General features: G+C 40.4%; 1 protein-coding gene across 2 annotated transcripts in view; it reads right to left on the bottom strand.

Moving 5' to 3' along the window:
* Window positions 1-422: 422 nt before the first annotated feature.
* Window positions 423-13,153, bottom strand: part of asrgl1 (asparaginase and isoaspartyl peptidase 1) — a 33,159-nt gene continuing 20,428 nt past the window's right edge. The window contains exons 2-7 of one of the 2 annotated variants that reach the window (XM_086258315.1): window positions 5,912-6,135; window positions 5,298-5,440; window positions 4,828-4,982; window positions 3,863-3,984; window positions 2,334-2,444; window positions 423-1,646 (exon numbers count right to left, since the gene is read on the bottom strand). In XM_086258315.1, the coding sequence (XP_086114441.1) occupies window positions 1,441-1,646; window positions 2,334-2,444; window positions 3,863-3,984; window positions 4,828-4,982; window positions 5,298-5,440; window positions 5,912-6,107 (933 nt within the window). In that variant the 5' untranslated portion in view covers window positions 6,108-6,135 and the 3' untranslated portion in view covers window positions 423-1,440. The remainder of the gene's footprint in view (window positions 1,647-2,333; window positions 2,445-3,862; window positions 3,985-4,827; window positions 4,983-5,297; window positions 5,441-5,911; window positions 6,136-13,153) is intronic. The other variant, XM_086258316.1, reaches the window with a different exon arrangement.

Raw genomic sequence — 13,153 nt, 5'->3', positions numbered from 1 at the left:
GTGTTTGTCAAAACCAAAACTAGCGTTTTGGAGGGGCCTATCGACAAGTTATGTTAATTGCTTGAAATGGAGGCAACAGTTTGAATCTCAGCCTCATGTGTAACAGATTTATGTTCAACACATATGACTTATGTTTCATATAATGTTTGGTTAAGCCAGTTAGATTATGAGTGTTAATATTAAATGACGCTTTATTGTGTTAATATGTAATTGTTATGCCTTAGCAGTAAGAATTAGGGGCCGGAATGTTAGCGCCATTTATAGTTATTAAATGTTTTATTTTGAAAAGCCTGAAAAGGATATGATGCTTTTTTTGTGAAAAGTTTGTGAGAAATAAAACAAGCGAATGGCGGGGCGACACGATGGTTTTACCGTCGTTGTTGCACAAACCGACACGTAAAACAGCCTCTTGTCCATCCAGACTCTTATTTTAGATATAAGAGAAATAGAGAACTCCAAGAAGAAGCAAAGATAGCCATTACAATCAGTATTAACAATCATTATGTGATCAGCAGCTCTTCACAGACACTGGGTCAGTTCATCCGCCAGCACATTTAACACACATAAAGCAGCAAGGCAGCAGTTCTCTATAAAATTTTCACAATACTTGATTGCACAACGTCATCAAAGAGCAGATTAGTGGAAGCTGAAGAGGTTCAGTAATTTACACTGACATCACATTAACACAAAAACGGTAAAAATAAAACATCTGAAGATCACATTCACAAATATTTCAATTCAGTTTATTTAAAGTCCCCACACCACATTTTCAGTTTCCGATTTATTTTGCTGTGATTGCCATTCAAACATTCATTTAAAGAAATCTCACGAAAACTCTTTTTTTCAATCAAGAAATTTAAACAACTCTGTAATTTTATTCTTAAGAAATGAGATCAAATGAATGGCTTGGAGTTCTTAAGTCCTGTACAGGACCTACAGGACTCGTGTCCACTTTGCTTCCTGCACAGACTCACTCGAAACCTGAACTTAATGAACATACAATAAAAAAACGTTCATGGGTATTCACGGTTACGGTCTGGACTTGGTTTCTGGTACAATGCTGCCAAAAACAATCATCTACACATGATTTACTGGTGATTTTGAACTTATTGCTTAATACCATTTATCCTAAATAAAGCCCTTGCTAGGCCTGATGTGATTGGTGATTGCTAACATACAAGCACTAAGGCAATGTTAAGACTGCATTAAAGATCAGTTTTAAGAGTGTAATCTGAAATTAGTTCCAGCCTAGAATTCATAGGCTCTGTAAGCCTTTGCGGATAAAAACATTTTGTGTTATAACTTTGTGTTTTAATCAAATGCACAATGACCATCTATCTTAGCACCCGGATAAACTTGTACTGAATTTCTTTTGTTGTCCAAGTAGTATCAAATTCTCTCTTAAAAATGATAGTTAAAAAAAAAGAACAACAACATCCATCAGTTGATGCTTTGGGTGAAGTGTTCTCCAGAGTACTGGCCATAGTGCACAATATCCCTCTGGGCTGCAGCCCACGACATGTAGTTGCTGCTGAAGCGGGCAGCCCAGTGGCCCTGAGGATCCACTGTCACTACCCCGCCTAGCCCCCCAAGTCTGGACTGCATGCAGGCCAGGCCCAAGTCACTGGCATCTTCTACCGACCGACCTGACAAAAGAGGAGACACAAGAAACAGCACTTTAACTCTTTTTGTTTTAATTGAACAGTCTGGAGAGAGGCTCATTGTTACAGTTAGCATTTGTGCTAAAGTCAAAACTTGGTTACAGGAAGAAAACAAGAAGAGCTTTACTGGGATAATTGGTATACTGCTACAGTGAAGGACAAATCAAGGAAAAACAAACAAAAACCTAGGTCCAAATAGCTTCCAGGACCCCAGAAACAGTGCATGCAAGTCCCATGGGTAAAAAGGCTTAGTCGCGGCTCCTCTGAGGAGTTTTAGTTTTTTTCTGGATGTAAATAAATCAAATATGAGAGTTGAAGCTGTGTGTGGCAAAGTGTTACCAACTTCGCAGCTGGTTCTCAACCCCCTCAGCCACAGTGGCTCAGATTTGTGTGTGTGTGTACATGTTTAGACATCTTTGTGAGGACAGAAAATTGGCATGCTACTATACTTTTAGGGACCAACAGTCACTCACGGGGACAAGATGCCCATCCCCACAAGTCTGAAGGCATTTTTTAAGCTCAAAGTGTGGTTTTAGTGTCTGGGTTACAACTAGGTTATGGTTAGGCATTCATTTTTGATGGTTAGGGTCAGGGTAAGCGCTGGGGAAAGCATTATGTCAATGAGATGTATTTACTAAGATATGAAAACAAGTGTGTGTGTGTGTGTGTTACCTTGCTCCATGTGGAACAGGATGAGTCTGGCCAGTGTAATCTTCATGATGGTCTCACCGTGGCCTGTGGTGGACACTGCTCCTGACTGGTTGTCAGCATACCCTCCAGACCCTGACAAAGACAAAATATTTCAGCCATCCTGCACAGCTTACTGAGCTGTTCTCTGGATCTTCCTGCAGCTATAAGCAGGTTTGGAAGCTTTATGAAAACACTAGCAACACCCAGAGGCAGCCCTGGGAGAACAGATTTTAGCCGTGTCTTTAATGATAAAACTGACAGATGGCTAATGCTGCTGTTGTGTAGTCACAATTCTAATAATTGAACGGCTAATGTTATTATGTGCACCAGCCGAGCATCATAAAATTTATGATGACTGTTTAATATTTTGATGTTGTGAAACAGGAGCTTTACTGACCTCCCAAAATGCCTTATAAGGACCAGGGAGGTGTGTTCTGCTGCTAGTGAGAGGCGGGGGATATGAACGTTGTGTGAAGCAGCTAGAGAAGGTGCAGATGGCATTGCTTGTATCAACACTATTGCAGATGTAACATACAGTATATGGCACAACCTTACTTACATTCATTTGAGTCTGATCTCCCCACTGAGTTTGCAGTTTTGGTGCCTTTTGGAACATTTGAATGTAATATTTTGGCAAATATTATGGCCGTTTGTGCAACATTGTCGCAGTTGAAACACTAAATACATTGAGCAAGCCACTTGGGTGACACATGGGTGTCAGACTGAATACATCTGTCTTTTATATACAGTCTATCTACATGCCACCTTGTATGTTCTTGAAACAGCATTTGGACATTTAATACTGTCAATAAAGAGGCTCTGCTATGAAATGTTGAAAATGTTGTTATTAAAAACATTTTTTGAAGTCTCACCTGCACATGGATGCAGTTACACATTTATTTCACTAGATGGAAGACTAAGGCTTTCCCTTAAATTTGCTTGAACTGAACCACAGCAGGCAGCAACACTGTTGTGATTCAGACTTTTGGTTGTTGTAATCCATTGATTGAAATAAGTTCTAGTTCCTTTTGCAAAGCAGCCCACTGCTTTAAAACTTTGATTCTGCACATTTGTCTCTTTAATTAATGTTCTGCATTAGTTTTGGACATTTTGCCCAAGTTTTGCAGACAGTCTTTTTTTTTTTTTTTTAATTCAAGCATTTGTTTCAAAAAAATACTCCTGTCACTCATTTATCGATAGTGACAGATTAGATGGGATTGACGCAACTACCAAAAGCAAGTTGCTGCCGTTTACCAAACTAGACTAGGATTTAGCCACTGATATCACAGCATACACCTATGTTTAAATACAATTTAGGTCAGAAGTTTTTTTCCTGCTGCTGTCTAACAAAACATTCTTAGGTAACCTAGAATTGAATCAAATATTAACCATACTCCCATTGTTCACTAAATAACTATTCATTTAAGACTGGCTAAAGGTTAAAAGCTCAGCGAAGACACAAAAACGATTACAACTGCATGTAAATAATTACCAGGCATGTGTGAACTGACCTATGATGGGGGTGTCACCCACCCGACCTTCCATCTTGTTCAGCATCCCACCAGTGGAAGTTGCACAGGCTAAGTTGCCCTCTAAGTCAACTGCTACTGCACCAACTGTGCCTGCCTTCCCCCTACAAAAGAGAGCAGAGTAGCAGAACATATCTGAGAGCTCTAGTTCTATTTTGTTCTGTTTTGCTTTTTCCTCTCCGTGTGTCAAATACACTCAGCGGCCACTTCATTAGGTACTCTTGTTTAACTGCTCAACACCAACGTCTATGCAGTTTTCTACAGACTGGTAAAAAGGACTGTGTGGCGGAGGCGTGGCCCCGGGCGCAGCTGCAGGGGAGGAGTGGAGCGGAAGGCTCAACGGGGCGGCGCCGCGAGGCCGGTAAGAACAGCTGATATTGTTTATGGACTGATGATGGTCTCCTCCGCTGTGTTTATAGTGAGACGAGGAGGAGCGGCCAGGAGAGATCAGCTGGGCTCGAGCTGTCAGACGGTGCGACTGAGTCAGCTGTCAAAATACAAATATATCAATAAACGTGGAAGTTGGCTATACCTGCCTGTGTGTGCGTGTGTCTGTGCTGGGTGTACTCTACAGACTGGAAAAGCTCTGCTTCTCTAAGATGTTTGTTTTTTAAATACCCAATCATTTTGCTGACCCGCTGTTAATTTACCCAATTAGTTGCCAAATATTCCTTTTCAGTCTTTTTTTTAAATTCAAAGTGAGATAACATCTTTCTGGGTTTGTGTAAGTCCTGCAAAGACTCGCTTCCTCCCTTTATCTACACTAAGAGACGTGAGTGAAGGAAGTCAGAGTCCACATTATGCAACACAGTGAGCTTATGGATCAGTGCGTGCACGGCAGAGATGTCTATTGATCGGTTACATACTAAAAGGGGTCATTTCATTTCATATTACTTTAAAAAATGAAAATAAATAATGCTAGCAAGCTTAAAACTGTTGTGTCTCACATTTGGCACTCCACAGGGTTGGCATCAGGTGCAAGGTTCTTCCTCCAGCGCATGCGGGAATACTCAGTGATGAGGGACTCCTGGGGGACCTCCTCGATCCCCATGGATCGAGCAAACTGATTAGCACCTTCGGCTGTCAGATACGCGTGACTGGTCTGAAGCAAAGATCAAAGTTCACACTGTAAAAAGTTACAGAGCACATTTGAAATACTGTGCTTCGTCCAGACTATACTAACGGTTTCAGTTCAAGCATATAGAATTTTGTTCTTATCAGAAGAAGGAATCATAGCTACAGCTGTAAACAGGCTGTAATCAGCACCTTTAGCTACATTGATAGATAAAGGTGCTGATGAAGGGAGAAAGGTCCTGTAGGTGTCCATTATGTATTTTCAGATAAAAATCCACAGCGGTCTCCACACATGCATGATTCCACACAGTTCCTGCAGTTCAGTCAGGAGAAACATGCATACCTTGTCCATAACAAGTCTTGCTAGCTGGATGGGGTTAGCTATGTTGCGTACTGCGGACACTGCTCCGCTTGCCAGTGTTTTGCCATCCATCACGATAGCATCCATCTCCACCTCTCCTTTGATGTTCAGCACTGACCCACAGCCTAAAATATGAATTGAGAAATGATGCAGCTCCAAGAATCTTTAGTGTCCTGCAGTGACATATGGCCTGTTGGTGTCTCTTAGGTGATCAGAGCTACACGCAGCAGGTTTACTCAACAGCTAAACTGTTTGTTTCTTCTCATCCCAACAAATTCTTATTGACTGCTTTACTTTCACAAAAGAGATACCACAACATCAGTGAAATATATAAAATCAAATAAGAAAAATTTGTGTGGTATATTGGTCATATTTTTTTGTGCAGTGTTTTTTTTAACCAATTGAATTTGATTCCTTGTGCAACCCAATATTTAAAATTTTCTTACACCATCTCAGTGTCCAAAAAAACAAAAAAGGTAATATATTCATTTCTCTCTGTTCATAGTGTCATTCATTCATTCATATATATATATATATATATATATATATATATAGTAAGTGAAAATATTTAATAAAATTCTGAGTTTCTCCATTACCTGCATTGAAGGCAGGGTTATTCTCCATCTGGCTCACAGCCTCCACCACAGCATCCATGCTGCTGCCCCCTCCCTTGAGGATAGCGTACCCTGTCCGCACTGCTGCACAAACCCCTGAAATGGACAGTTCCATCCGCTCCTTTGGGACAAACCCTGCCCCTCCATGCACCACCACCACTGGCAAGAGGTCAGTCATCTGGCAAGAAGTGTCACTCAAATAATATCTGGTGAATGTTCCAGCATAAACAGATATTTTTAACGCACACACGTACACAAACACACAAACACACACACGGGTTATGTTAAGCAACAGGTATTGTTACGACCCGGCTCTGCTAGGCGACAGCGGATGTAACATAAATGAGAGGGACAGTCTACACAGTCTGTTCGAATCAACAAGTCCCTCCACGAATGAAGAATCCACAGCCTTTTATATTCTCAGGTAATTGCAGGCAGCTGTGTCATTGGTCTGTCGTACTCAAGGCTCCTGCAGCAGCCAATGGTGTGAGTGGTCTGACACGCTCTGATCTGCATGAAGTTGGGGCGAGTATAGGTCCGGGCCAGCCAATCCCCCGTGAGTCCTGGAGCACTTTGATTTCCATAGAGGAAGGCGGGGCCACCTGAGGCCAGAGGCCGTAACAGTATAAAAAGGCCAACCTGTCTTTTTTACAAAAAATAAGACTTCAGCACTGCTTAACAGATGATAAAAAAGCACAAATATTCTGGACTTCTGTTAAGAAACAAACAAAGAAATAAACAAAACAAAAAAATTTCCAGAAATTCAGAAACATTATCTCCAACTGGTAAATCATTTGCATGTTTTGGTCAAGAGCTTCTCTTTAACAGCGAGGTTGTCTTCTTGTTTTGTTTTGTTTTTTATGCCAGCATATGCCAGTTCTATGGGAATCCCCCATTTTGGTGCAAAAATAGGATTTTAAGCCTGTCAAACTCAGCTTTCATTGCAGAGTCAACTAAATTGTGTGTGTGTGTGTGTCATAACCGCATTAACACGGCAACTCTCCGTTAGCAAGTTAGCTCAAGTTAGCCCCACACAGTGCAGCCCCTGTGCGTGGGGCTGGACAGCGTCAACACATTAACGAGCAAACTGCGCTAACGCACTAGTTCCCACCCATGTAATTGAGCATTGCGTGGCACATCCAACATACTGTTTTACTTTTGTCCATGACGCGCTTACCTTCAGGATCATATGTCACATGAAAACCAAAATAGTTCCAAACGCCAGATCTGAATGAGGGTGGGGGAGGTTCAATTTGCTATGTTGCAAGGAGAGCTTAACTTCTGTCTCCCTGCACTCAGTGAATCTGCGCTCGACTACTCCGCCTAGGCTGCACTGTCGAGCGCAGATCCACTGAGCGCTCAACAAAGACAGCATCGTCAGAAGGAAAGTTGATAAAATAAATTAAAAATTTTGAATTGTTCGATACATATGCGTACCGAACCGAAAGCACTGTATCGAACGGTTCAATATCGATACGAGTATCATTGCACCCCTACTATTTACACGACTCCGTAATAGTGATGTGCGATACCACTGATTTCCTTTCCGATCTGATACCAAGTAATATTCAGGGTGGTATCGACGATACTGATCCGATACCGATACTTGCAAAAACTTATTTTATTTATTGTATCTCAAATTATAGCATCATAATGATTACAGGGCATCAGATTACTTGTTCTTATTACTTAATAATGCAGAGTTCATCATATAGAAATAAAAAATCTGAAGTTCTGCCTATTTGAACACTTTGCCTGCCTGCAGCACTAAAGGACTTCATGAGAGACGTCTGTCTCGCCCTAGCAGCACCTGTCCCTCTTCTCCTCTTCAGTTCGCCTCAACATACGCTCGTCATATTCTGTGATATGATTTACTCTGAGGTGTTTGACAAGGTTAGTGGTGTATCCACAACCATACATGCCAACCCTCCAGATTTTTCTGGGAGAATCCCGGAGGCACGATTCTCCCGAATTTCTCCAGATTTTCCACCCGGACAACAAAATTGAAAAACCATATCGCAGAATTCATAGTGCGGCCCAACCAATTCCAGTTTCCAGCAATGACGGCAGCGACTTAGTTTTAATATTACTCTTATTTCTCTTTCTGGGTCGCAAAAAAAACTTTTAACATATTTTCAGGTGAGAATGTAGCTGTGTAAACGTCAAATATCTGAGCCGACCGACACATCGTCTTCAAACCCCCGCGGTCTTTTGCTACTCGGGTTAAACAGGATATATAAGTCACTTTGATAACTTAAAAATGTTATTGTTTGGCTTTTTCAGTGTTTTATTTGTTTGTGATTAAATCGGTTTGGCTGAGATTAAAGTTATTAGATTAGATTAAATTTAACTTTATTAATCCCTCAGGAGGGTTCCTCCGGGGTTTTCACACAGCTGAATAAACATCAAACAGAAAATGATTAAACAGAAGAGTTTACGCCAGCACCCGGTTATATTTTAGATAGCAAGGAGCAGACGACAGAGTTTCACTCCACCGAGGGAGCCTGTGATGCACTACCCGGCTTTCTTTAGACCGCAAAGGCCAGGTCCTCAGGTGGAAGCAGCCTCTGAATTTTGACCCCCCCCCCCAAACAGGTCTTTTGAATGTCACCCTAGTATGGCCACAACACCTCACTCTTGGAGCACTTTTGTGCCACATGTGTCGCAAACCACGGCTGTGTCCCAATTCAGGGTCGGCACGCTTGAAGTACGCGCACTATGTTTACTACGTACGGTGCGTACTATAAGTACGAGAAATGCGGAAGTGAGAGGCTTGTGAAATGAGACGGTCTAGCCTTCGTCATGCTGTTCAGGTTGCCTAGCAACCATGATACTAACCGCGAGAAATGTTACATACAGCATTGTTTGACAGAAATGAAGGAGAAAAAAATGTTTTGTTGGTCATTCATTTTTGTCATGACATCACTGTGATTAGTTGAGTATCTGAGGCTGAGACCACGGGACTGTAAAACATGATTGTTGGGCTTCATTTCTGCACTGAACAGTCATTTCAAGATTAGTTAGTAAATAACAATTAGCTAATGTTGTTCATGAGACTAAAATCATCTCACTGTGGTAATGTAAATACTGTATAATATGGACAATATTATATATATTGTCAGATTATTATGATATATATTACAGCAGTGAGCTTGAACTCTAGGTCAAAGATTCAAGTTGCATTTATTTATATTTCCTATCACCTTAAATCTTCACTCAAAGACAAGTATCTTTGACAGTGTGTATATAGATGTATTATATATGAGACAAATATTGTTCTTTTAATATGTTGGCATTACTACATTTGGCTCAATGCTTACATATATGTGTAAAAACAAAATGTACGAGCTGTGATAACTGTTTCTGATAGAATGAAGAGTAGACTGATATATTAAATATTCCTTTATTGGGTGAGAAAATCAGACCATGTCATAACTGCTTTAGGTCATACAGAATAGATATCAGAGCCTTAAACAGGCTGACTTCTGCTAAATGGGTCAAACTGGGCAGAGTAGAGGCTTTAAAACCAAGTTAACGCTGACGTAGTACAAACATCACTAATGTCCAGTGTTGGGGAGTAACGGAATACATGTACCGCCGTTACGTATTTAAAATACAAAATATGAGTAACTGTATTCTGTTACAGTTACCGTTTAAAAAGGTGGTATTCAGAATACAGTTACTTTGTTGAAATAAATGGATTACACGGCGGTATTTTCCTGTTTCATATTGTGGCGGGTCAGGACTGTTTGGGTTTTGTTTGACAGCTATGTTCTGTTGTTCCAGGCGGCAGCGTTACGGTTGCCATGGTGACGCGCTCTCTCTGCGACTGTGTGTTTCCTGGGTGAGAGAGCGCTTTTTTGTTGTTGTTGTTGTTGTTGTTGTGCTAAGCTAATAAGCCTAAAGAATGTAGCCTTATGGCAGTGTAGTCCGTGCTGCAGGGAGAATGGACTGCCATACCTGTTATGTGTCCGTGAGCGCGAGGAGGGAGGAAAATGTGAGTGGAAAAGTACGAGTTGTCACCGGGCAGAAACAATAATAACCACTGCAGCCAAGAAGAGTGCCTGACGAGCCCAGTTGTAAGTAAGCTATTAAGACTCGACTGTACACTGTGTTCATGTTTTCCTCCGAAACAATAAGTTCCGTTGGAGCAGCCTTTCAACACCTCTCTCTGTCTCTATTTTTTGGCTATGAGCCCGACACGGAACCGACGTATTAGCCAGAGGTCCCTTTACTACGGTTCGGAGCAGAGGACCTTCAGTAATAGTAATGAATCACACAGCAACAGTACATTCATGCAGTTGTAAAAAGCATGATAATATATTAAGTAATCCAAAGTATTCAGAATACGTTACTCTCATTGAGTAACGTAACTGAATACATTTTGGGGCATGTATTCTGTAATCTTTAGTGGAATACATTTTAAAAGTAACCTTCCCAACACTGCTAATGTCACATAACTTTGCCGACATGTGGCCAACATGGGGGATATATGGGACCACGAAGCGTGCACCGGACATTGGTCGTGTCCAAAGTCATGGGTTGCATCCTCCTGAGGCCGCATTTGTAGACCGATTATGTCACAGCGACGCGCCGAAGGCTGTCCAAATTCGTAGACTCCTCCGAATGCAGCCGACAAATGACTCCTTTTCCCCGAATTTGAAGGATGGGTCGGGTGTGTCCTTCGTGTCTTACCATATCCCAGAATTCATAGCCAAACTCCAGTTTCCAATAATGGCGGCCGCTACTAAGTTTTAAAATTACTCTTACTAATCTTTCTAGGTCACAAAATAAACTTTTAACATATTTTCAGGCGAGAAACTAGCTGTGTAAACATCAAATATCTGCTAGGTTTATCAAGATATCGCATATTTGCAAAAGTGCTTCGACGTTTTCGGAGCATCAGCTACCCACCAGCTCGATAGCAAGCCGGGAGCTCGAGGGTCACTGAAGCCACCGAAAACGGCACAACATTTTCAGATCACGCGGAGTTTCGCTACTCAGGTTAAACGTAATATATAAGTCACTTAGACAACCTAAAAATGTTATTGTTGGGATTTTTTCAGTGTTTTATTTGTTCATGAGTAAATCGGTTTGGCTGAGATTAAAGTTATTAGATTAGATTAGATTAGATTAGATAAAACTTTATTAATCCCCCGGGTGGGTTCCTCCGGGATTTTCACACAGCTGAATAAACGTCAAACAGAAAACTGATTAAACAGAAGTATGAGACGGTCGAGAATTTACGCCAGTGTCCTGTTATATTTTAGATAGCAAGAAGCAGACTGAGTTTATGAGTCTGACTGAGTTTATGTAGAGTTCAGAGAATAAGTAAAAATGCATTTTTACTTATTCTCTGAACTCTACATAAAGAGGGACGTTTGACAGTTTTGAATGGGATAGGAGGTGCCGGCACCGCTGTTCTTTCACCTTTCCCTAAACAGGAAAGTAAACTAAATTTTTCTTTTTTGTATATATTCAAGTTTGATATTCTTAATATTTTGAACTCTGGTTTTTTTTTGTCCTACGCACATTTTTATCCTTTGTGTCGTTGAGTGTTAGAGGTCTCAGGGATAACGTTAAAAGAAAAGCAATGTTTTTGTTTATCAAAGGGCTAAAAGCGAATTGCGCCTTACTACAAGAAACTCATTCAAGTGACGCTGATGCCACCTTCTGGTCAAATCAGTGGGGTGAAAAAATCCTCTTCAGCCACGGATCCAACCACTCTGCTGGAGTAGCTCTCTGTTTCTACCGATGTCCAGGGAAGGTTGTGACTTTTCAGGCTGATAATTCAGGACACTGGCTGGCAGTTGTATTGAATATTGATGGTTCATTTGTGATTCTAGTAAATGTTTATGGGTACTCCTCTGTAACTCTAAATAAGCTCATGCTGGAAAAAATAACAGATGTCCTTTCCGAGTATAAACTTTTATACCACACAGACCATGTATTACTAGGCGGTGACTTTAATCTTGTTCCAAATGAATGGCAGGATAGAAATCCTCCAAGATACAGTATTAATCAGTGGAATCCAATTCTAACAAAGTTCATTGATTCAAACAATTTAAGTGATATACGGAGAGAGAAAAAGCCTGGAGTTACTCAATTCTCTTGGATTAAACCAAATGGTAATAAGATAAGATAAGATAACCTTTATTAGTCCCACACGTGGGAAATTTGTTTTGTCACAGCAGGAAGTGGACAGTGCAAAAGTTATGAGGCAAAAATTAGAATACAATAAGAATAAATACAGTACACAACTGTACAGAATAGAATAAAATAAAATACTATATACAGTAGAATAAAATAAAATAAATATACAATAAGATAAAAATAGAATACAAATACAAATACTATATACAACTGAGTAAAAATACAACGATGACAGAAAGGATTATTGCACTTAGTATTATTGCATATGTATGGATGTGTGTGCTTGATCAGTTAAAGTCTTTATTATGGAGTCTGACAGCAGTGGGGAGGAAAGACCTGCGAAATCTCTCCGTCCCACACCGTGGGTGCCGCAGTCTCCCACTGAAGGAGCTGCTCAGTGCTGTCACAGTCTGCTGCATGGGGTGGGAGATGTTGATGGTGGGAGATAATATGTCCAGATTAGATCTGTGGTTGGGCTCAACTTTACTATATAGATATGTTTCACATGTTTCCATCTCAGCAGCCCCATTGACAGATCACAGTATTATTACTCTTAAACTTAACCCTGAAAATAAAACACAATTTAAAAAAGACTACTGGAAATTCAATGCAGATCTGTTAATTGATGATGAGTATGTTAAGATGGTTAAAGACCTCCTCCATAAAATTTGCAATGATGGAACAATTGGTACTTACACACACGGATGGGAATTTTTTTAATTTAAAGTTAGAGAATTTTCAATTACGTTTAGTAAAATGAAAAGTAGACAACAAAAGGAATCTGAAAGTAAATTACTTTACAATATAAATAGCTATTGTAATAGACAGTTTATATCGGAGGCTGATAAGAAATCCCTTTTGTCGTTTTTGATCAGATTGAACCTTATATTCCAAAAATCGATTCTGTATTCAGAGAAATTTGTGATTCTGATATATCAGAATCAGAATCAGAATGGGTTTATTGCCAGATGTTGAGGTTTACAACATTAGGAAATTGCTGCGGTGCTGGATCACTTAGATCAAGCCTTAAACAAACTGAAAATGGACAAAGCTCCTGGTCGGGATGGCTTG

Source organism: Aulonocara sp. 'chitande type north' Nkhata Bay, linkage group LG13 (genome assembly GCF_057382095.1).
Source record: "Aulonocara sp. 'chitande type north' Nkhata Bay isolate Kocher_YH1m ecotype deep benthic linkage group LG13, A_spYH_male_GT1.1, whole genome shotgun sequence".
Classification (NCBI taxonomy): Eukaryota; Metazoa; Chordata; class Actinopteri; order Cichliformes; family Cichlidae; genus Aulonocara; species Aulonocara sp. 'chitande type north' Nkhata Bay.
The sequence above is the reverse complement of the archived record's forward strand: the minus strand, read 5'-3'. Positions and strand labels throughout refer to the sequence as shown.